Source organism: Pseudophryne corroboree, chromosome 1, assembly GCF_028390025.1.
Source record: "Pseudophryne corroboree isolate aPseCor3 chromosome 1, aPseCor3.hap2, whole genome shotgun sequence".
NCBI lineage: Eukaryota > Metazoa > Chordata > Amphibia > Anura > Myobatrachidae > Pseudophryne > Pseudophryne corroboree.
In genome coordinates, this window is record NC_086444.1 from 841847247 (window position 1) to 841872215 (window position 24969).

Genomic DNA, 24969 nt, shown 5'->3' on the forward strand with positions numbered 1-24969 from the left:
CTCTCGCTCCCTTTCTCTGTCTCCATAAAACCACTCAGTAAATCATGAAAGTGCATTATATTACTAGTCTTATGAGCTATTTTGTTACAGTGTAAGACTGAAGTACATCTGCTTCCACATTAGGAAAGATATTGATATCACCTTTCATTGCAGCATAATAAACTCCTTTTACATATGAAACATATATCACTTTTTGTTGTCGATTTATTTTGCTCTTCCTATGGGTAAAGAAATGTAGCACAGGCCTGTGTGATCAAAGACACTGACTGAGAAGCCGCTCAGAAATTCTCAGGATGTTCTCACAATAGATTACATCCTTTCATTAATCTATGGAAGGGCTAATAAACTAAAACAACAATTACCGACCAGAGAGTTATAAATAAGCTATAAAATATTCAACTGATTTATAATTCATCTGCTAACAGACATTCGGCCATATGTACCACAGTGATGTCAGCGCACAGACATAGCTTGCTTTTAAAAATGGAAAATAGATTTGTTATCTCAATTTGCTACATTTTGTATATGCGATTAAAACTGTACATGGTGCACTTTCATCATTACAGAGCATTACAAAGTTGAGAAATATTTCCCAGGCAACAATATAAAAGGGTTTTCCTCTTTGGGGAAGAAGGCAGCAGGGGCAAACGTTGGATTTATATGGGGGGTTTCATATATATATATATATATATATATATATATATACATATTCATATATATATATATATATATATATTGGATGAACCGGCACTCCTGAGTAAACTTGTAGTGCTCCGGTGCCCTATATATAATCTAGCAGATCATGCACTCACCAAATTTCACAAAAGCACAGTTGTATTGTTCCTGACAGGTGCATCACAGCAGTAGATTAGTAACAATCCTTGATGGCATATCCGTTACTAATCTGCTGCTGTGATGCACCTGTAAGGTACAATAAAACTGTTTCCATCAGGGTGTGTTTACTGGGCATCAAACATAAATAATCTAACAGGAAAACAATATAGGACAAGTACAGGGTAAATAAACAGTTACATCAGCAGATGACACTGGAATAAGTATCAGGTGGCAGAAGACTGCTGGATGTGGTACAGTTGAAGATTATTAAAGTAAGACAAAGGATAAGCATATGAGGGAAGAGGGTCCTGCTCAGGAGAGCTTGCAATCTAAAGGGGAGGGGTAGACAGACCGGGGTGACAGAGATGGGATACATAGAGAACGTGGAACAGAGGGTTAGGATGAGATTTGGCTGGGTTTGGTGAAGAAGTGGGTGTTAAGAGCCCGTTTGAAGTTTTGTAGAGAGGTGGAGAGTCTGAGGTGGAGAGGTAGGGAATTCCAGAGAAATGGAGCAGCATGTGAAAAATCTTGGAGGTAGGAGTGGGAGGAAGTAATCCGTAGGCAGGAGAGTCGTCGTGCATTAGCAGAGCGAAGAGGACGGGTGGGAAGGTATAGGGAAATAAGATTAGAGATGTAGATGGGAGAGGAGTGGGTGAGGGCTTTGTAAGCAAGTGTGAGAAGCTTGAAATGGATTCTGAAAGGGAAGGGGAGCCAGTGAAGGTCTAGTAAGAGAGGAGAGGTAGACGTAGTTCGTTTGGTGAGGAAAATGAGCCGGGCAGCAGCATTGAGGATAGATTGGAGTGGAGAGAGGTGTTTGTCAGTAATACCAGTCAGGAGGAGATTACAGTAGTCCAGTCTGGAGATGACCAGTGAGTGGATAAGAGTCTTAGTAGCATCCTGGGTCAGAAAGGGTCTGATCCTGGAAATATTTTTTAGATGAAAACGGCAGGTTTGTGAGAGGTGCTGAATGTGTGGTTTGAAGGAGAGGGAGGAGTCAAGGATTACTCCAAGATAGCGCACTTGGGGGCTAGAGGAGATAGTAGTGCCATCAATAGATAATGAGATTGTAGGAGGTGAGGTTATGCAGGAGGGAGGGAAGATGATCAGCTCGATCTAAGACATGTTAAGTTTAAGAAAGCGCTGGGACATCCAGGAAGAGGTAGCAGAGAGACAGTTTGAGATACGAGTGAGGAGAGCAGGGGAGAGGTCTGGAGAGGAAAGATAGATTTGTGTGTCATCAGCACAGTGCCAAATACACATGCCCCCACAGTGCTAGATATGTCCCCACATTGCCAAATACACATGCCCCCACAGTGCCAGATATGCCCCCACGTTGCCAAATACACATGCCCTCACAGTGCCAGATATGCCCCCAGCAGAGCAACTCACCATTGTTGCTGCTGCTGCCTGGGGCCAGCTGTGCAGTGTGACTGTTGGTTAGAAGAGAGCGCAGCACGTGCCTCTCCTGCCCGCTCAGTCTGGTCTTCTCTCCTCCTGCGTCGGCGACGGCATCCTGTATCTTAGATCTAGCGCCGGTCCATGAGCCAATCAGAGCTCACGGCGACGGCTCCTGATTGGCTGCCGGTACGCGAGCTCTGATTGGCTCATAAACCGGCGTCAGATCTAAGATACAGGATGCCGACGCTGATGCAGGAGGAGGAGAGACCGCCGGTCACCGGAGTCCGGACTCACTGGCCAGGCAGAAGAGGAGAGGCGCATGCTGCGCTCTCCTCTCTCCGACACCTGGTGTCTGCGAGGTGGCGGTCCAGCGGTACTGCGTACTTGCTGGGAATTTCTTACCGGTATGCAGTACCGCCCTGTACTGCCACACTTGCAGCACTGCTTATGCCTTGATGTCTATTGGTCTTAACTTGAGATATGTGATGGGCTAAGAGGCTCAGTGACTCTAGCCTGATACAGGTTGAGTATCCCTTATACAAAATTCAAAATCACACATTTTTGGGTCCCCTACTGAGGTAATGACACACACACACACACATGCACACACACACAAACACACACACACACACACACACACACACATATATATTGGATCTCCTGAGGAAGCCTTGTTTGGCGAAACGCGTTGAGAAACCTGAGCAGAATCATACCCGGCTGCTAAGCTAAGCTATATTGATTACTCTTTTAAACTAATCATCTTTATATTGTTCATTTGGATGATGTTTTATAGCCTATATTTTGAATAAATATCTTTTTAGTCATTTGACTGATACTACAACAACCTTGTTTACTGGATTTGGAGAGAGATTTCTGTATACGAGACCAATAGATGTTCATGCTGACTATTCATCTGAATCTGGTACGCTTAACTGGGTGATTGCGGGGATATCATTGTTAATCAAGAGGTATTACGCTATGCGGCGATTCCGTCTTCTCTGATTTATAGATGGTGTTGTTGGTGAGAAACATCCTGACTGGCATCTTATCATTAGGCGTGCTTTAAAGATTTCATCCGGTACGCATTTAGATTTTCTCAAGTGTCATAACACTTTAAAGAACTTACTGCACCATAGGTGCTTGTTCTTCTCCATCCTCTTTTGCTATATATATATATATATATATATATATGTGCAAGGGAGGGTTGGGGTAATAGCGACTCACAGTGTCCACGCATAAAAGGATATATATATGAAGAAACAGTAAAAATACGTATGTCTAAAAAACAGGGGGATATTTATTACAAATTCTAAAAATACTAAATATAATTCCAATAAGAGAATTGTATATTTTTGGATGGTCTAAAAAAGTGTAGAGAAAATATAAAACTATAAGGGTTGGATTTAAAACATGAATTTAAACTAATAAAACATAGAAAACATAACTGGAACAATAAAAAATATAAAAGTATTTTCAGATAAGAGAAAGGTGCTTATCTTAAAAAAGGAAGGTCACTTGAGGTATGCCCAACGCGTTTCGTCCATCTGACTTCATCAAGGGGTCAGATGGACGAAACGCGTTGGGCATACCTCAAGTGACCTTCCTTTTTTAAGATAAGCACCTTTCTCTTATCTGAAAATACTTTTATATTTTTTATTGTTCCAGTTATGTTTTCTATGTTTTATTAGTTTAAATTCATGTTTTAAATCCAACCCTTATAGTTTTATATTTTCTCTACACTTTTTTAGACCATCCAAAAATATACAATTCTCTTATTGGAATTATATTTTGTATTTTTAGAATTTGTAATAAATATCCCCCTGTTTTTTAGACATACGTATTTTTACTGTTTCTTCATATATATATCCTTTTATGCGTGGACACTGTGAGTCGCTATTACCCCAACCCTCCCTTGCACATTTTTAACTAACAGGCAGCTTATCACTGCCTATATATTGGGGTCAGCTGACGCCTTTTATTCCTAAAGGAGTGTCTACACTTTTTGGCTAATATATTCTATGTGTATATATTTTTAAACATTATAGCCGGCCTATACACATATACTCGTGGCGCCATACTCTCACCACGCCATATATATATATATATATATATATACAGGTTGAGTATCCCATATCCAAATATTCCGAAATACGGAATATTCCGAAATACAGAATTTTTTGAGCGAGACAGAGATAGTGTAACCTTTGTTTTCTGATGTCTCTATGTACACAAACTTTGTTTAATACACAAAGTTATTAAAACTATTGTATTTAATGACCTTCAGGCTGTGTGTATAAGGGCCCTCATTCCGAGTTGATCGGTCGCAAGGCGAATTTAGCAGAGTTACACACGCTAAGCCGCCGCCTACTGGGAGTGAATCTTAGCTTCTTAAAATTGCGACCGATGTATTCGCAATATTGCGATTACTAACTACTTAGCAGTTTCAGAGTAGCTTCAGACTTACTCTGCCTGTGCGATCAGTTCAGTGCTTGTCGTTCCTGGTTGACGTCACAAACACACCCAGCGTTCGCCCAGGCACTCCCACCGTTTCTCCGGCCACTCCTGCGTTTTTTCCGGAAACGGTAGCGTTTACAGCCACACGCCCCTGAAACGCCGTGTTTCCGCCCAGTAACACCCATTTCCTGTCAATCACATTACGATCGCCGGAGCGATGAAAAAGCCGTGAGTAAAATTACTTTCTACATAGTAAAGTTACTTGGCGCAGTCGCAGTGCGAACATTGCGCATGCGTACTAAGCGGATTTTCATTGCGATGCGATGAAAAATACCGAGCGAACAACTCGGAATGAGGGCCAAGGTGTATATGAAACAAATGAATTGTGTGTATGTACACAAACTTTGTTTAATGTACAAAGTTATTAAAAATTTTGGCTAAAATGACCTTCAGGCTGTGTGTATAAGGTGTATATGAAACATAAATGCATTCTGTGCTTAGACTTAGGCCCCATCACCATGATATCCCATTATGGTATGCAATTATTCCAAAATACGGGAAAATCCGATATCCAAAATACTTCTGGTCCCAAGCACTTTGGATATGGGATACTCAACCTGTATATACACATAATATATAATATACAGTATATGTCATAATCTCAGTAGGGGACCCAAAAATGTGGGATTTTGAATTTTGGATAAGGGATACTCAACTTGTAGTTGTAAAAGGTGTGGAGGGTTTAACTACTACCTGTCACATATGGAGAATCTATTCATAACAGCTTGCAAATTACAAGGATAGGCAAACATAAAATACACAAGTGCTGTTTGGGCAGGTGTGATATGACGGTATTAGATAAACACAATTAGATGTAGAGAATTCACGTATAACATGACATTTTTAAAGAGCTGAAGAATTCTACTGCACGTTACTACATATTATGAACGCAGTAGGATATTATAGGATATTTTTAAAGGCAAGATCAGTGTTTTCAACTCCATATTTAGGTGGATTTAGCTTGAATTAAAAACAAAATAACAGTCCAAATAAGTATGTATATATATATATATATATATATATATATATATATATATATATATATATATCTATCTATCCGGTCTATAACAACGTAAACCCATAAAAAGAGTCATATGTATTATCAAAAATAAAAAAAATTCTCAGAAAATGAAATTCAAGTACAAGTTGAAAAATATACATTATTGTGGGAAAATATACTCCAAAAGAATTTTTATGTCCAAAGGCATTTACCAACGTGAATAACTCTTCCTTTCTAAAACATACAGTAAAAGTTGGCAAAGACTTAGGGGGACATTTACTAAGCAGTGATAAGAGCGGAGAAGTTAGCCACTGGAGAAATTGCCCCATCAACCAATCAGCAGCTCTGTATCCTTTTATAGTATGTTACTGCAGTGCTGATTGGTTGCCATGGGCACATCTCCACTGGCTCACTTCTTTACTGTTATCACTGCTTAGTAAATGTCACCCTTAATGTTGGCAGTATACTTCCAATGGTTCTGAAATTCAGAATGTCTTGTAACAAAATACAAATATACCAAATCTTGGCTTTATTTTAAATATGAATAATATATTTTTTTTTTGTTTCAACAGAAACATACATGCATATGTGCAAAGCCTTAATAGGGCATCAATCTAACATTACTGTTATATTATATACTGTAAATTGCCAATGGCAGCAGCACAAACAGCTACTTTCAATGATAGGCTGCAATTGATAAGACAGGTTATTGGTGTAACCATGCTGCATATAGGCTACGCTGGATGGGGTATATACTTTATTTTAATTCAAATAACTATTTTTTCTTAATTTTAAATGTCTAGAGGTGCCTATAGTGTAAATTATGTGTATACGTATAATAATAAAAATATAGAAAAGTACCAGGAAAGTGTTAGTTAGATCCTCTTCTAAATTTAAACATAGCAGCAAACAATGTTGAATGTATTTCAATGTTTGTTTTATATATAATTTTTGTACTAATTTAAAAATTCTAATAACGTTTTGTGAAGTCTTTTGACACAAGATTGGTAAACAACAGTCAATAACACAGCAAAATATAAAGTACAGTAGTAAGAGCCAGTAAAAAAAACAATTGGAGTTTTCAACAATTTACCTAAAAAGCCATTAAGTCCGGTGTTTATTTTTTCAGTGTTCTGCCTTGTACAATATTTCAAATCAAACTTACCAGCCTGGTTGGTGGTGACATTCAGAGAGACGTACTGTCTAGATCCCAGGATCAGCTCTGACACGCCATTTTCAGCCTCAATCTCAAAGGTGTAATTTGTGTGAGCTTGCAGATCTATTACCATTACCGATGTGTTTCTGAGACCGGTTTGCTGAGGTATGTAACGGACATGAATTCCACACTCCTCACACATGCCGGAGATGGAGTTACACTTCTTGCATACAATATTATAGAAGACATCTTTCCTTCCCCCAGTGTCTGATGGGAACGTCCATTCTAAAAACACACTTGTTTCATTGATGTTGGAAATTGCATTGCGTGGAGCAGATGGTGGTCCTGTTTTGAAAAAAAAAAAAAAAATATATATATATATATATATATATATATGTATTACAATTGTCATGATATTAACATTTCTTAATAAACAAAATTATAAAAAATATGTAGTAAAACTATTATGTACCAAATGAACACAATTAAAAAAAATAGATTTAAATTTACAGGTCCAACAACATATAAAAAAATAAATAAATCTAGATTTAAATATTCACAAGGCAGCATCCAAGAATTGTTTCGGGCCACAGCCCTGACGACGGGCTGTGGCCCGAAACAATTGTTGGATGCTGCCTTGTGAATAAAGGAGTATTGCAAAGCCTCCAGAGTGCCGCCTGCATTTCCCTGTATTATGGACATATGTACCTAAGGAGGGCACCGGAGCAGCTGTTATACAAGCATCAAAAGTCTATCTTATCTATATATATATATATATATATATATATATATATATATAAACAGTCTGATCTTCAAATACTGTAGAACTAGGGCAACTAGAATCCACTACAGGTACAGTATGTGAACCTAGCCTAAAGACATTCCGTTTGCTAGGATTCTACATAATTGGTAAGCTGTATGAAGCAGTTGAACTGTAATGTTTTGGGGGACTTTCAAGGTGACTAGAAATGATTTGTACATCTCTATCGGTCACATCTCCCAATGGTGTTTCAGAATATGCCATAAAATGGCCAAATAATGTATTGAATGCATCAGTGGATATAGAGCCTGATTCAGAGTTTGCCGCAGGTAATGTACAGTATACCATGCAGATTCCCAATAATCGGGAATCTGTGACTGCGCAAGGTCAGTTCTGAACAGGCCTTTTATTGTCACCCGTAGTTCTCCTCTTCCACTGCCTGATTGACAGGCAGTGGTGTTGAGGAGGTGGGGAGGGGGTGGATGGAGGGCTGCGTTCCTACAAACAGGGGCGTGTTGCCGCTGTTTTCTAGGAGGGCAGAGCCATGGGTCTGCATGTCACCACACAGACTTCCTGGCCTCACAGCCCCCGCTTCTGTTGGCCACCTGCGCAAGCTGAGGCTTACTCAGCTGGCCATCTGCGGGGAACATTGTTTGGGTGTGCTTGAGATGTCGGTCGCAGTGCTTGGATTGCAGCTACATGCAGGAGGTGTCTTTTCTACTGAGACGTCTCCTGTAAGCCCTTTGCATGCGGCATTGAAGTTCCGTCCAGCTCTGAATTGGGCCCGTAGTCATTAGGTTGACAATAACAATGTCAACATTCATAACAATGTCAGTTATGATGTCTACATTGTTAAAATGTCAACAGGCTCCCTGTCAACATTCTCAGAATGTCGACATGTGAAACATGACCACCGGGACCCGAAACACACCACTGGAACAGCCGACAAGCGCAGTTAAGCCACCAATTGGCCACAAGGATGATATGTTGACAGCCTAACATGTTGACATTTTATCAGTGTCTATATGATGAGTTTTTGACATGGTTAATGGCAAAATTCTGAACGTCGACATATCATACCATTCCCATGTATCACAAACAGCTATACATTCATTTGTTTTAATAAGTGTATTTTCATTATGTTTTGAATTGTTTTCAAGTATGTTTCAAATACAATGGGTTTTCTATAATGTGCATCTTAATATACAGATGGAGCCTCCCTTATCTTTGCCTGCCTGATCGCAGGCGTGCACTCCCAGCGTGACTAAGCGATGGAAGTGCACAGAGCTGCTTCCCATTGTAAGCGTCTCTGTCTGGGCATGCCTGCTGCCTGGACAGAGACGCTCTCCATTCAAGAGAATGGGGCGCGTCTTCATCCGGGCATGTGCGCGCCCATCCAGACGGAGATGCTCACAGCATCCAGGCGCGACCAAGCAGGCACGCCTAGTCACAGATGGAGCCACGACTAGCGTGACTCCATCTGTATTGTGAATTTTTGTAAGATGTGCATACTGAGTAATTAGGACTAATTAATGAGGGTTATAAATATTGAGCAACAGAGTAATTTGCAGTTAAATTCAAAGCACAACATACTACATTCTCTACCAAATGAATACCATATAGAAGTAATCTAGGATAGCATTATAGGTTATACTGTACAGTAGTTTACTTTACCGATCTGATACAGAGCAAAGACATAAATTATTAGTATCTATCCCCAGAATTCCACCACTAATCTTATATTGTATTCCAGTAACTGGTTAACTACATCCAACACTTTATTGTTGGAGTGTCCTGAAAGTGGCGTTCTTTTTTGCCCGTTGCTTAACAAAAGTGTATTTCATTGTTTGTGATAGAAGTTAGAATATACAGCTGTATGGAAGCCATTGGACTACTTAGAAATTGACATGTGACCCACCAGAAAAATAGTAATTTCATAATTAGGCACCTCTTCCACATTTTAGCACCAGCACAGTCTGTATAGAAGGGTATTCCATAACCGGATGGTAATGTATTCTTAGCATGATCTTGAATTAATATTTTGTTTTCACTGTGTGAATGCATTATGTTGTTGCCTGTCCACTGATTTTCTACAAATGAAATATAGCTGTGTTCTTATACATCTAGGCTCAATACGCCATGCACCGCAAGATGCCTGGCGTGAGTTATCCTGCATTTACAGTGCAATTCTGCTAACGCTGCATGTCTTTGTTTGCTGAGAATGCATCTTACTCGCATTGCTATCTGACTAAGGTGCACAAACAGACTCTGCTGAGAAAAATTATATGCTGCATGCCTGTATTCTGTGTGAGACTGCGGCTGCATCTGCATACGAAATGCCACAGTGCTACGTTACGAAATGCTACTGCATGTTAGCGTGTTTATCTGAAAAACACTGTAACATACTGTATTCGGTATGCAGCAACAGCCGAAGTCTCACACAGAATATAGGCATGCCACATATCAATTTAATCATTATAGTCTTCCTGTGCTTCTTAATCACATAGTGATGTGAATAAGATGCATTTTCAGGGACAAATGCATAAAAAGGCTCCCAGCATTAGTAAATGCGCTCATGACTAGGCAAGACTAGAAGGGCTGTTTAGCATGACTGCAGCAGTAATGAAGGAGGACACAACTACATGTGCTAAACAAGGATTCAGGGCTAATTGTCAGTCATGAATTGCATCAACCAACCCCCAGACTGCCAAGTGAGAGAAAGTACAAGACTAATCTACTTTCTTCGGAGCCAGCGAGAGAACCCTGTAACTCAAAAGTCTCCTGGACATTTTGACTTTCTAAGTAGCTGCTTTCATATGTCAATGACCGAGAATAACTTGAATAAAATAATGATTTTCTACAAAAAATGCATGCTCTATTTCTTCAGTAGGACACTCTTTTATCTGTATGGTAAAGCGGTGAGCAACCAATTTGGCAAAATATGAGCATTATATGGTCTCAGTTGATTTGGATACCCCTAACCACCTCACAAAATCAGGTTTCATCACTCAAATTATCTTAATTAAACAATTGAATTTTTTTTTTACAAAAAAGCCTTTTTCAGCTACTGCTCATACACTTATTTACCTCATACAGTAGGACACACTGTCATTTTATCACTTGATCACTTGCTGCACCCAGTGACCTCAATATATACCAAGGCAGCAGGGTCACACAAGGGACGAGGAAACAACTGCCTATGTGTCTGGTTGAAATCACTATTTCTGTGACAATGTACAACATTGGATGATGTTACTGACACACACTGTAAAACATTATATCTAATTTTACACTGAACACTACAAGGGATTTTGTGATATTTGTTCACAAAGGTGTTTTCTAATAATGTACAGTATGATGGGCGGATGGGGCACGATGACGACACACCTTCAAATGATTAACATGGTAACATAATAAAAATCTATCATTCTAAATGTAGCCAAATCATGTGTTGCTGTGTGATTTAGCCCGGCTGCATGTATCCAGTTCTATGATGTCCAACATTCTTTCCTACTGGTGAGACAGACAGACTGTAAGTGATGACAGCTAACCAGTCCCACTTCACATAGTCATACTTCAGTTTACGTAGGCACAGAAATAATGCTGATGTAATGATTTGATTTGCACGGACAGCTCATACGTACAGTGAAATGATGCAGGAGTGCTTAGAACATGCTTACTTGTACATGCCATTGTGTGTGGGTCAGACTCTCTCCTATAATAGCGTTCTGCACAGACACAAGACGTTGATGCTTCCTCATGGGCATAGCTGTGAGGTGGACACTTACTGCATGTCTGACTCTGAGGGGAAGACTTGAAGAATCCTGGACGGCATGCTGCAAAACAAGACAGAACATCAAACGTTACTATCACAAATATTTGTTTACACATAAATCAATTATTGCCTATGAAATTATATTATTGTGTATACAGAGAGCTGCAGGGGGACATTTGGTATTAATAATTAGAAAGGATTATTAAAAATAATACTTAAATGATCACTTTGATTTATACTAAGTACAATTAGTCATGGTTATGTCCCTAAAATACCTTACTGGTCCATTTAAAGGGAAATCCATTAATGTGGATTTACATGGGCCTCACACGATCACAGTGATGACTGAAACTCTTGCTACTCTTTGTGCAATCTGTCTAGATTAAATGAGAGGCGGAACAGTGCACAGACATTACAGTCCAATTCTGTTGTCCAGGAAACGGGCATTTTTTAAGCTATTTTTTATGTTTTTCTGGTATGTGCACATACTGTATCATCTTTGCAAGTACATGTAAGTTAAATGGGCCTAGATTTTATAAAGTGACACTAATATTCGGTTAAATAAACTATGCCCTTACATTGACTCACTATATGCATCAACCCTTACTGACCTTCTTAGAATCCAAAAACACCAAGGAATTATTCAATTCCCAATTATCCATGCTACTGTATGTGCTAACTGCTATGTGTAAGCAAATAATATCTAAAACCCTTTGGTTAAACATAGAGAATAATTGAACCTATTAATCTCAATATGACATTTTCCATGTATTTTCTCATTAATTATAACATCAATAACCTTAATTTTTTTTACATATTAACTATATGGAAACATTTTTTTGATTATAAGACATATTGCTTGATAAGCATATTCCATTTAAATATTACAGACTGTGGACAGCTTTGGTAATTGTAAAAAGAAACTACATAACTTACAAAAGACATCAGCAGCAGGCCCGGAACCAGAAGGTACACTCAGAACACATGTACTGAGCCCCAACTTTCCAAGTGGACCGGTCTGTGAACTGGCCAGACAGAATGCAGCAGACTGCTAAAAAGTCCTAAAAATGGCTCCTATGCAGCTGGCCCTAAAGTGTGACTGTGCTCAGGGATTTGTGGGCTGTAAACAGACACTACAGGTCCCAGCAGCCCCTGTTACTAGGGAAGTGAGTCTGTGATGAATTGTAAGTAGTACTACCACAGGCAGCAGAACAGGCGTAGATCTCGGAGATCTATTTTTTGCCGTTCTCGGTAGGAGGAGACACAGGAGGGGATGAATCAAGCCCTGGAGATAGATAAAGTGGAAAGAGACAACGTGCCAAACATTCCGCTCCTGTTATTTTTCAAACACAGCCTGTAACATGGCAGTTAGGAGGCTGATTGGTTGATACATTAACTCTCTTCGCTTTTTATCTCTCCAAGATTTAATACATCTACCCCACAGTCGCTTGGAGACCTGCCCAAGATCTGATGCACAGTGCAGATAGCTTACAGCCCATTAGGAGAGGTGAGAAGTCTTAGAGTCCAGCAAGGACAGAACAGACGACAATGTGATCTATGAAATCCATTAAAGACATATATATAATAAAATATTTTTTATACAGGTTGAGTATCCCTTATCCAAATTGCTTGGGACCAGAGGTATTTTGGATATCGGATTTTTCCGTATTTTGGAATAATTGCATACCATAATGAGATATCATGGTGATGGGACCTAAATCTAAGCACAGAATGCATTTATGTTTCATATACACCTTATACACACAGCCTGAAGTTAATTTTAGCCAATATTTTCAATAACTTTGTGCATTAAATAAAGTGTGTCTACATTCTCACAATTCATTTATGTTACATATACACCTTATACACACAGCCTGAAGGTCATTTAATACAATATTTTTTTATAACTTTGTGTATTAAACAAAGTTTGTGTACATTGAGCCATCAAAAAACAAAGGTTTCACTATCTCACTCTCACTCAAAAAAGTCCGTATTTCGGAATATTCCGTATTTCGGAATATTTGGATATGGGATACTCAACCTGTATAACATTTTAAACCCTGTTCTATTTGAATTATTCTAAGCAAAGGAAGTTTGATGGCATGTAAAATGCATGTGGGCCTATGTCTACAGTGCTCATACCATCAGGCGTTATAACCACTGCACCCACTGCAATAGTTATAGTGCTGCCACTGCTTGCAGAATATATAGTGTGTTTTAGGTTTAACATCTATTTCATTGCAAATGCAGCAGCTGGTATTGGAACTACATAGTCTAGCAAGGAAAGATGGCAGTAGCTGCGAGCGGTATCAAGATTTTCTACATCCAATCAGTAGCTGGGAATTGGGGCTTTCCTAAATAAATGAGGGCTAGGTGCATTTATAGTATGTGCTTTTATTGTGCCTACAGGCAAAAATCACATTTTATGTTGCGGGCCAAAATATTCCAGTTAATTTATTTCAAGAGCTATCTGAGGCTATCTAGTAGCTGCAAAGAATATTCCATCCCACAAACAGACGTGTTGTTTCCAGCTGCTGTGCAGTTGCCAGTAATAGATATTTGCCTTATACTCTGTATAGGATGCCTTTCTACTCCTTGTGGTGAGGAACTGAATATTATGTTAATTAACCTTATTTTAATACATATATTCTATTTTCTACTTTTAATGACAAAAAATAAACAGTTAATTTAGACACCAATAATTTCTTGATTATTGTACTAGGCTTTGTTTTCATTTGATAATGCTACAATTCCCTGAATAAAGAATAGATTTGTGTCCTACTAAGAACTGCTACTCAATGCATTTCTGTGGCATTGTGTGTTCTTAGCTGAAGGCTGGATGCAAAACATGTTCAACTGTCCTGTACTTTACTGACAGCTCACATTCAATCCGGATTATGAAGGCAGTGGTGCTAAAGATTACTGCAAGAAAGCAATCAGAAGCTTTATGAGTTGAAACAAGTGCACAAAAGAGACTTCTTGCAGAGACAATTCTAGTAGTTTAATGAAGTACTGGAGGGCAGGAAACGTGGCTGAGAATATTGATGGGGCGCAGGGTGTGCATCTTCAGCTCAAGATAAAGAATATCAATACCGTAACTAACAATCTCCTTCTTTTAGTGACCTCTCCGTTTTACATAAACATGTATTTTTCTTAATAGAGTCCAAAAACAATGAACTGCCTTTGAAGTGTTGAATATGATATTATAAAATGGCCCTGGCCCTTCATGTTCCATCAAATTATAATATTAATAATGTGAATATCAGCAGATAGAGCCTAGAGCCATACCGATGACAATTATTTCCCATAGGCCTTTTGTACGGAAACCTGTGGAGAGTATGAGCTAGCTGACAGCTTTGTCAATGTACATTGTGAACCAGACATGCCCTCTATTCAGTGCGTTTCCTCCAGCTGTAATTTATATGTATGATAGCTTTGACAGATTGCAGCACAGACCTGTACCTTGCCATTTCTTTTGTTCTGGACCAGACAAAGCTCTTTCTGTGATCTGAATAAGATCCTCCCGCCTCTCCCTATTAACAATTTCCCTTTAATCCAGATGGCCTCTCCAGTGCACGCCATATCTTTATGTTTAATTGAACTAATTAAGTGCACAAGAGGACTAATTCATAAATGTGGAATGCTGTAATTATTCAAACCCTAGAATAGAAGAAAATTCCTTACAGTATTTGAACATGGCTATGTAGGCTAGAGGATTTACGGTGCGATATGTGAGTTCCAAAGGATGTGTCAGAAAGTTCACTAATAACCCTTTCACACCACACAAATAACCCGATATCAACCTGGTATATTGCCGGACCGTCACGGGTTGCTGTGCGGTGTAAAAGGGCCATGACAAATTCCCGGGTCACTTGACCCGGTAATTCCACCCCGGTGTTATTCCCAGATTAAATACTGGGTCAGGTATAGTGTGAACGGGTTGCCGCTTCGATGCGACCAGAGACCCATTCCCTGTATAGGGAGAGGCGGCGCAGAGATGATCTCATCTCCCGGCGACATCTCCGCCTCCGCACCCGATGACGCCGTGGTCCCCGCCCTTGATGGCAACCTGACCCGGCATATTGCTGGGTCAGGGAAGCCAGCATTATGGTCCAATGCGGGTCGCAAGGAGCCGTTTCCAATTTCCGGGTGTAACCCGACATTTGCGATGTGAAAGCGGTATAACAGTTCCATAGCTGTAATTGGTAGTCAGAAGCAAAACATAATGTACATATATAACAAATAGATGAATCATGCTACTGTTCACATTAAAGTTCTTATAGACTACTACGACTAAAGCTAAATTAACAAACAGAACTTTCTTAACTATATGCTTGGTAAAAATTAAAACAGTACATATTCAAAATGTTTTGCAAGCAAACAAGACATTTTCTTTGATCACTTTTTGGTACTGCAGCCTACTTTTCATTTTCAGTCAATGACTAACAATGTAAATAATTAGCAAACGTGTAATTTGCAGGTCAATAGAATGTGTCATTACTTTTAAATTAAGAAGATGAAGAATAAGCAAAAAATACAACAGCTAAATTATTATATGTGGGGTATAGCAGTAGTTACAGCAGAGGAACTTTCTGGTGTTTAATTCTTAATAATAATAATAATAATAATAATAATAATAACAATAATAATAATATTTATATAGCACTTTTCTCCTAATATGACCCAGAAAGTGCTTTACAATTGTCTTTAAAGCTCAAAATACAAAACAAGCTTAACAGTAGATATTAGTGAAATGCTTGAGTAAATGGGTAGGTTTTTGGTCTATTTTTTAAGGATTCTAGAATGGAGGCCTCTTGCACTGTGCTGGGAAGAGAGTTCCATAGAGTCAGAGCCACAAAGTTGAAAGTGCAACCCCCAGATGAATTCTGAGAGATTCTAGGTACTGTTAGTAGTCCTTCATCTACAGATCGTAGTAATCGAGTGGGACAGTAAGGATTCAGAAGCTGCTTTAAGTACCTTGGGCCCTGGTCATATAGGGCTTAAACTACTAGAGAACTGTAATAAGAGTAGAGGTAGTAAATTATATCCATATAAAGTGTTCTTTAGACTAAACACAGGATTTGAAAAATTATATAGCATCTATGTTTGTGTCATACATTCTCAATGCATATACAAGTATATAAAGAGCATAAAGTGGCAAATTGCAAATATCGAGGAACTCACAGCTTACTACAATAACTGTCCCTGATGCCTTCACAAGTAGTTGCCATGTATATAAGTTCAAAAGGTGCAGCACTCAGGAAATAAAATGACAGTAGTCAGGCAAGTTTATCCAATATTTCTGTTTCATATATTTCCCTGATGACTGTGTATAAACACTGAAACATTAGATTGAACTTGTCTGACTACTATATATATCTCCCAAAAAAACAATTTTTCCGTGTCTAGGTTACTCAAATATAAAGTGTCAGCTATCCTCATTCGCAGATCCCAAACACAATCCAAATAGCTACTGTATATAAGACAAAAGAAGAAACAAGGTGCCTTCTAGAGTAATACTGTATATCACAAATTCACCACTGTGATATGACACGCAAAACAAGTGAAAAAAATGTCCCTGTACCAGATGTTATTAAAAAAAATGCTTATCTGAATTAAACACAGGATGTGACCCACAGGATCCACACTTCAAAAATATTCAAGGAGATTTAAAGAAAATAAAAATATATGCAATTATCTGACACACATATCCTCCTGGTTAACAGCTCCATAGCCAATTAAGCATAGTATCAATTAGCAGATAAACTGTTTCCAAAGCATTTTGTCCCAGCGCACTAATGGTATTAGATAGACTTCATCAAGGGCATTGATGATTTCTAAATGATGCCATTAGTGTGCCAGGACGAAACGCGTCGGGTATGGTCTATCTTACTATCCTTCATTGACTACCTGTATCTGTATTGAAATAAAGAAGAAATACTTTACTATTTAATAGAGATACAGTTACATGTTAACAATCCAAATCGGTTTTAGATGTATTTTAAGAAGTGCATGATGCACAACTGAAACTGTCAATGTTGAGGTACAGTATATTGGTCATTTAAGGGACAATTCAACTCTTTTAAAGGTGCTTTAAAAAAATCAGTTACTTGCCCCCTTATTCGAAAAGTGTATATTCCGTCCCTCATAATTGTATTCCTTCAAAAGGGTTAACCAATGATGAAACATAACAACGAAGAATTCCATATGTAGAGCTTGCTGTAGCAAGGTCTAACAATTAAGGATGTGGTATGGGATATTATGTTAAAAAAATGTCAAAAAACATTTTTAGAACGTTGAGCATACTTTTACCAACTCATAAAACGATTATAAGCAGCATAAGTACAATATGTTTTTTTGTGTGTGGAATAACTAGCATTTTTTGACTTGTTTGTGGTAAATGGCATAAATAGCTCCATATGACTTTATTATGCAATGCTAAATAGAATCTTAATTTCAAAGAGGGCGTCTATTTAAGTAAGCTCTAAAATGTTATAACTGTTTCAAAAACAGAATGTTAATTGGATGGTCTCTTTAAATCATATTCCGCTTCAGATCTGGAACATCAAACAGAGTGCAGCTTGAGAAGCTAAGGGGTGTAGTTTCATTTAAAGAGATTCCTCCCCTGCACTTATATTAGGGTAATTAATGGAAAGAATTAATGAGATTAACCCCTATCCTGAACTCATACACCCTAAATCTTTGCAAGCAATCCTGTGAAAGCATTTCCAGCAGATTGTTTGTCCACAAGTATCTGATCAATCATAGTAGAAAACCAAGAAGACTCACATGTTTCAGTGTAATGATTTGAGAGAACGCAGAACATCATATTCCAAAGGTCATAGCCTGGTAATGTGGCGAATGGACATGAGCTTGGTTGTCTCTGATTATATATACAGCACAAAGTATTGCGTGGGGAACACAAAAGAGTGTTTATCTACTCTAATAGTACAAAATCCCATATTAATGCATGAACATACTGTATACTGTATGTACTGTATATCATACTAGCCGACTTCTGGTTCAGGCGGCCAGTGCAGGGGCATGACATTGTGATAGGCGCTATCATGATCCTGTCCCTCCATGGTGTAATGTCACAAATCATGGCATCATGCAGCCGGGGGGAGGAGTTATAATTAGAGATGAGCGGGTTCGGTTCCTCGGAATCCGAACCCGCCCGAACTTCATGTTTTTTTTCACGGGTCCGAGCGACTCGGATCTTCCCGCCTTGCTCGGTTAACCCGAGCGCGCCCGAACGTCATCATGACGCTGTCGGATTCTCGCGAGGCTCGGATTCTATCGCGAGACTCGGATTCTATATAAGGAGCCGCGCGTCGCCGCCATTTTCACTCGTGCATTGAGATTGATAGGGAGAGGACGTGTCTGGCGTCCTCTCCATTAGAATAGAGATAGATTAGATAGAGAGAGAGAGATTGTGCAGAGTCGCAGACAGAGTTAGTTTACCACAGTCAGTGACCAGTGCAGTTGCTAGTTAACTTTTATTTAATATAATATATCCGTTCACTTCTCTCTGCTATATCCGTTCTCTGCCTGAAAAAAAAAACGATACACAGCACAGTCAGTCACACAGTGTGACTCAGTCTGTGTGCACTCAGCTCAGCCCAGTGTGCTGCACAGTCATCAATGTATAAATTAAAAGCTTATAATTAATTGTGGGGGAGACTGGGGAGCACTGCAGGTTGTTAGCAGGAGCCAGGAGTACAATTATATTAATTAACAGTGCACACTTTTGCTGCAGGAGTGGTGACCAGTGCCTGACCACCAGTATAGTATTGTTGTATACTACTAATATCTCTTTAAATATCAACCAGTCTATATTAGCAGCAGACACAGTACAGTGCGGTAGTTCACGGCTGTGGCTACCTCTGTGTCGGCACACGGCAGGCAGTCCGTCCGACCAGAATTGTATTATTTATTATTATATACCTACCACCTAACCGTGGTTTTTTTTTCATTCTTTATACCGTCATAGTGTCATCCTAATTGTTACGAGTATACTACTATCTCTTTATCAACCAGTGTACAGTGCGGTAGTTCACGGCTGTGGCTACCTCTGTGTCGGCACACGGCAGGCAGTCCGTCCGACCAGAATTGTATTATTTATTATTATATACCTACCACCTAACCGTGGTTTTTTTTTTCATTCTTTATACCGTCATAGTGTCATCCTAATTGTTACGAGTATACTACTATCTCTTTATCAACCAGTGTACAGTGCGGTAGTTCACGGCTGTGGCTACCTCTGTGTCGGCACACGGCAGGCAGTCCGTCCGACCAGAATTGTATTATTTATTATTATATACCTACCACCTAACCGTGGTTTTTTTTTTCATTCTTTATACCGTCATAGTGTCATCCTAATTGTTACGAGTATACTACTATCTCTTTATCAACCAGTGTACAGTGCGGTAGTTCACGGCTGTGGCTACCTCTGTGTCGGCACACGGCAGGCAGTCCGTCCGACCAGAATTGTATTATTTATTATTATATACCTACCACCTAACCGTGGTTTTTTTTTCATTCTTTATACCGTCATAGTGTCATCCTAATTGTTACGAGTATACTACTATCTCTTTATCAACCAGTGTACAGTGCGGTAGTTCACGGCTGTGGCTACCTCTGTGTCGGCACACGGCAGGCAGTCCGTCCGACCAGAATTGTATTATTTATTATTATATACCTACCACCTAACCGTGGTTTTTTTTTCATTCTTTATACCGTCATAGTGTCATCCTAATTGTTACGAGTATACTACTATCTCTTTATCAACCAGTGTACAGTGCGGTAGTTCACGGCTGTGGCTACCTCTGTGTCGGCACACGGCAGGCAGTCCGTCCGACCAGAATTGTATTATTTATTATTATATACCTACCACCTAACCGTGGTTTTTTTTTTCATTCTTTATACCGTCATAGTGTCATCCTAATTGTTACGAGTATACTACTATCTCTTTATCAACCAGTGTACAGTGCGGTAGTTCACGGCTGTGGCTACCTCTGTGTCGGCACACGGCAGGCAGTCCGTCCGACCAGAATTGTATTATTTATTATTATATACCTACCACCTAACCGTGGTTTTTTTTTTCATTCTTTATACCGTCATAGTGTCATCCTAATTGTTACGAGTATACTACTATCTCTTTATCAACCAGTGTACAGTGCGGTAGTTCACGGCTGTGGCTACCTCTGTGTCGGCACACGGCAGGCAGTCCGTCCGACCAGAATTGTATTATTTATTATTATATACCTACCACCTAACCGTGGTTTTTTTTTTCATTCTTTATACCGTCATAGTGTCATCCTAATTGTTACGAGTATACTACTATCTCTTTATCAACCAGTGTACAGTGCGGTAGTTCACGGCTGTGGCTACCTCTGTGTCGGCACACGGCAGGCAGTCCGTCCGACCAGAATTGTATTATTTATTATTATATACCTACCACCTAACCGTGGTTTTTTTTTTCATTCTTTATACCGTCATAGTGTCATCCTAATTGTTACGAGTATACTACTATCTCTTTATCAACCAGTGTACAGTGCGGTAGTTCACGGCTGTGGCTACCTCTGTGTCGGCACACGGCAGGCAGTCCGTCCGACCAGAATTGTATTATTTATTATTATATACCTACCACCTAACCGTGGTTTTTTTTTTCATTCTTTATACCGTCATAGTGTCATCCTAATTGTTACGAGTATACTACTATCTCTTTATCAACCAGTGTACAGTGCGGTAGTTCACGGCTGTGGCTACCTCTGTGTCGGCAGTCGGCAGGCAGTCCGTCCATCCATAATTGTATTATTATTATAATATATACCACCTAACCGTGGTTTTTTTTTCATTCTTTATACCGTCGTCATAGTGTCATACTAGTTGTTACGAGTATACTACTATCTCTTTATCAACCAGTGTACAGTGCGGTAGTTCACGGCTGTGGCTACCTCTGTGTCGGCAGTCGGCAGGCAGTCCGTCCATCCATAATTGTATTATTATTATAATATATACCACCTAACCGTGGTTTTTTTTCCATTCTTTATACCGTCGTCATAGTGTCATACTAGTTGTTACGAGTATACTACTATCTCTTTATCAACCAGTGTACAGTGCGGTAGTTCACGGCTGTGGCTACCTCTGTGTCGGCAGTCGGCAGGCAGTCCGTCCATCCATAATTGTATTATTATTATAATATATACCACCTAACCGTGGTTTTTTTATACCACCTAACCGTGGCAGTCCGTCCATAATTGTATACTAGTATCCAATCCATCCATCTCCATTGTTTACCTGAGGTGCCTTTTAGTTCTGCCTATAAAATATGGAGAACAAAAAAGTTGAGGTTCCAAAATTAGGGAAAGATCAAGATCCACTTCCACCTCGTGCTGAAGCTGCTGCCACTAGTCATGGCCGAGACGATGAAATGCCAGCAACGTCGTCTGCCAAGGCCGATGCCCAATGTCATAGTACAGAGCATGTCAAATCCAAAACACCAAATATCAGAAAAAAAAGGACTCCAAAACCTAAAATAAAATTGTCGGAGGAGAAGCGTAAACTTGCCAATATGCCATTTACCACACGGAGTGGCAAGGAACGGCTGAGGCCCTGGCCTATGTTCATGGCTAGTGGTTCAGCTTCACATGAGGATGGAAGCACTCAGCCTCTCGCTAGAAAACTGAAAAGACTCAAGCTGGCAAAAGCACCGCAAAGAACTGTGCGTTCTTTGAAATCCCAAATCCACAAGGAGAGTCCAATTGTGTCGTTTGCGATGCCTGACCTTCCCAACACTGGACGTGAAGAGCATGCGCCTTCCACTATTTGCATGCCCCCTGCAAGTGCTGGAAGGAGCACCCGCAGTCCAGTTCCTGATAGTCAGATTGAAGATGTCAGTGTTGAAGTACACCAGGATGAGGAGGATATGGGTGTTGCTGGCGCTGGGGAGGAAATTGACCAGGAGGATTCTGATGGTGAGGTGGTTTGTTTAAGTCAGGCACCCGGGGAGACACCTGTTGTCCGTGGGAGGAATATGGCCGTTGACATGCCAGGTGAAAATACCAAAAAAATCAGCTCTTCGGTGTGGAGGTATTTCACCAGAAATGCGGACAACAGGTGTCAAGCCGTGTGTTCCCTTTGTCAAGCTGTAATAAGTAGGGGTAAGGACGTTAACCACCTCGGAACATCCTCCCTTATACGTCACCTGCAGCGCATTCATAATAAGTCAGTGACAAGTTCAAAAACTTTGGGTGACAGCGGAAGCAGTCCACTGACCAGTAAATCCCTTCCTCTTGTAACCAAGCTCACGCAAACCACCCCACCAACTCCCTCAGTGTCAATTTCCTCCTTCCCCAGGAATGCCAATAGTCCTGCAGGCCATGTCACTGGCAAGTCTGACGAGTCCTTTCCTGCCTGGGATTCCTCCGATGCATCCTTGCGTGTAACGCCTACTGCTGCTGGCGCTGCTGTTGTTGCCGCTGGGAGTCGATGGTCATCCCAGAGGGGAAGTCGTAAGCCCACTTGTACTACTTCCAGTAAGCAATTGACTGTTCAACAGTCCTTTGCGAGGAAGATGAAATATCACAGCAGTCATCCTACTGCAAAGCGGATAACTGAGTCCTTGACAACTATGTTGGTGTTAGACGTGCGTCCGGTATCCGCCGTTAGTTCACAGGGAACTAGACAATTTATTGAGGCAGTGTGCCCCCGTTACCAAATACCATCTAGGTTCCACTTCTCTAGGCAGGCGATACCGAGAATGTACACGGACGTCAGAAAAAGACTCACCAGTGTCCTAAAAAATGCAGTTGTACCCAATGTCCACTTAACCACGGACATGTGGACAAGTGGAGCAGGGCAGGGTCAGGACTATATGACTGTGACAGCCCACTGGGTAGATGTATGGACTCCCGCCGCAAGAACAGCAGCGGCGGCACCAGTAGCAGCATCTCGCAAACGCCAACTCTTTCCTAGGCAGGCTACGCTTTGTATCACCGCTTTCCAGAATACGCACACAGCTGAAAACCTCTTACGGCAACTGAGGAAGATCATCGCGGAATGGCTTACCCCAATTGGACTCTCCTGTGGATTTGTGGCATCGGACAACGCCAGCAATATTGTGTGTGCATTAAATATGGGCAAATTCCAGCACGTCCCATGTTTTGCACATACCTTGAATTTGGTGGTGCAGAATTTTTTAAAAAACGACAGGGGCGTGCAAGAGATGCTGTCGGTGGCCAGAAAAATTGCGGGACACTTTCGGCGTACAGGCACCACGTACAGAAGACTGGAGCACCACCAAAAACTACTGAACCTGCCCTGCCATCATCTGAAGCAAGAAGTGGTAACGAGGTGGAATTCAACCCTCTATATGCTTCAGAGGTTGGAGGAGCAGCAAAAGGCCATTCAAGCCTATACAATTGAGCACGATATAGGAGATGGAATGCACCTGTCTCAAGTGCAGTGGAGAATGATTTCAACGTTGTGCAAGGTTCTGATGCCCTTTGAACTTGCCACACGTGAAGTCAGTTCAGACACTGCCAGCCTGAGTCAGGTCATTCCCCTCATCAGGCTTTTGCAGAAGAAGCTGGAGGCATTGAAGAAGGAGCTAACACGGAGCGATTCCGCTAGGCATGTGGGACTTGTGGATGCAGCCCTTAATTCGCTTAACAAGGATTCACGGGTGGTCAATCTGTTGAAATCAGAGCACTACATTTTGGCCACCGTGCTCGATCCTAGATTTAAAGCCTACCTTGGATCTCTCTTTCCGGCAGACACAGGTCTGCTGGGGTTGAAAGACCTGCTGGTGACAAAATTGTCAAGTCAAGCGGAACGCGACCTGTCAACATCTCCTCCTTCACATTCTCCCGCAACTGGGGGTGCGAGGAAAAGGCTCAGAATTCCGAGCCCACCCGCTGGCGGTGATGCAGGGCAGTCTGGAGCGACTGCTGATGCTGACATCTGGTCCGGACTGAAGGACCTGACAACGATTACGGACATGTCGTCTACTGTCACTGCATATGATTCTCTCAACATTGATAGAATGGTGGAGGATTATATGAGTGACCGCATCCAAGTAGGCACGTCACACAGTCCGTACTTATACTGGCAGGAAAAAGAGGCAATTTGGAGGCCCTTGCACAAACTGGCTTTATTCTACCTAAGTTGCCCTCCCACAAGTGTGTACTCCGAAAGAGTGTTTAGTGCCGCCGCTCACCTTGTCAGCAATCGGCGTACGAGGTTACATCCAGAAAATGTGGAGAAGATGATGTTCATTAAAATGAATTATAATCAATTCCTCCGCGGAGACATTGACCAGCAGCAATTGCCTCCACAAAGTACACAGGGAGCTGAGATGGTGGATTCCAGTGGGGACGAATTGATAATCTGTGAGGAGGGGGATGTACACGGTGATATATCGGAGGGTGAAGATGAGGTGGACATCTTGCCTCTGTAGAGCCAGTTTGTGCAAGGAGAGATTAATTGCTTCTTTTTTGGGGGGGGTCCAAACCAACCCGTCATATCAG

General features: G+C 40.6%; 1 protein-coding gene across 5 annotated transcripts in view; it reads right to left on the bottom strand.

Moving 5' to 3' along the window:
- The window catches only part of EPHA5 (EPH receptor A5), a 438408-nt gene that overhangs the window by 144667 nt on the left and 268772 nt on the right, over positions 1-24969 (bottom strand). For 2 of the 5 annotated variants that reach the window (XM_063919908.1, XM_063919907.1), the window contains exons 4-5: positions 11343-11498; positions 6912-7247 (exon numbers count right to left, since the gene is read on the bottom strand). The exons of 2 other annotated variants lie outside the window; for them this stretch is intronic. In XM_063919908.1, coding sequence (XP_063775978.1) covers positions 6912-7247; positions 11343-11498 — 492 coding nt within the window. The remainder of the gene's footprint in view (positions 1-6911; positions 7248-11342; positions 11499-24969) is intronic. One more of the 5 variants, XM_063919909.1, reaches the window with a different exon arrangement.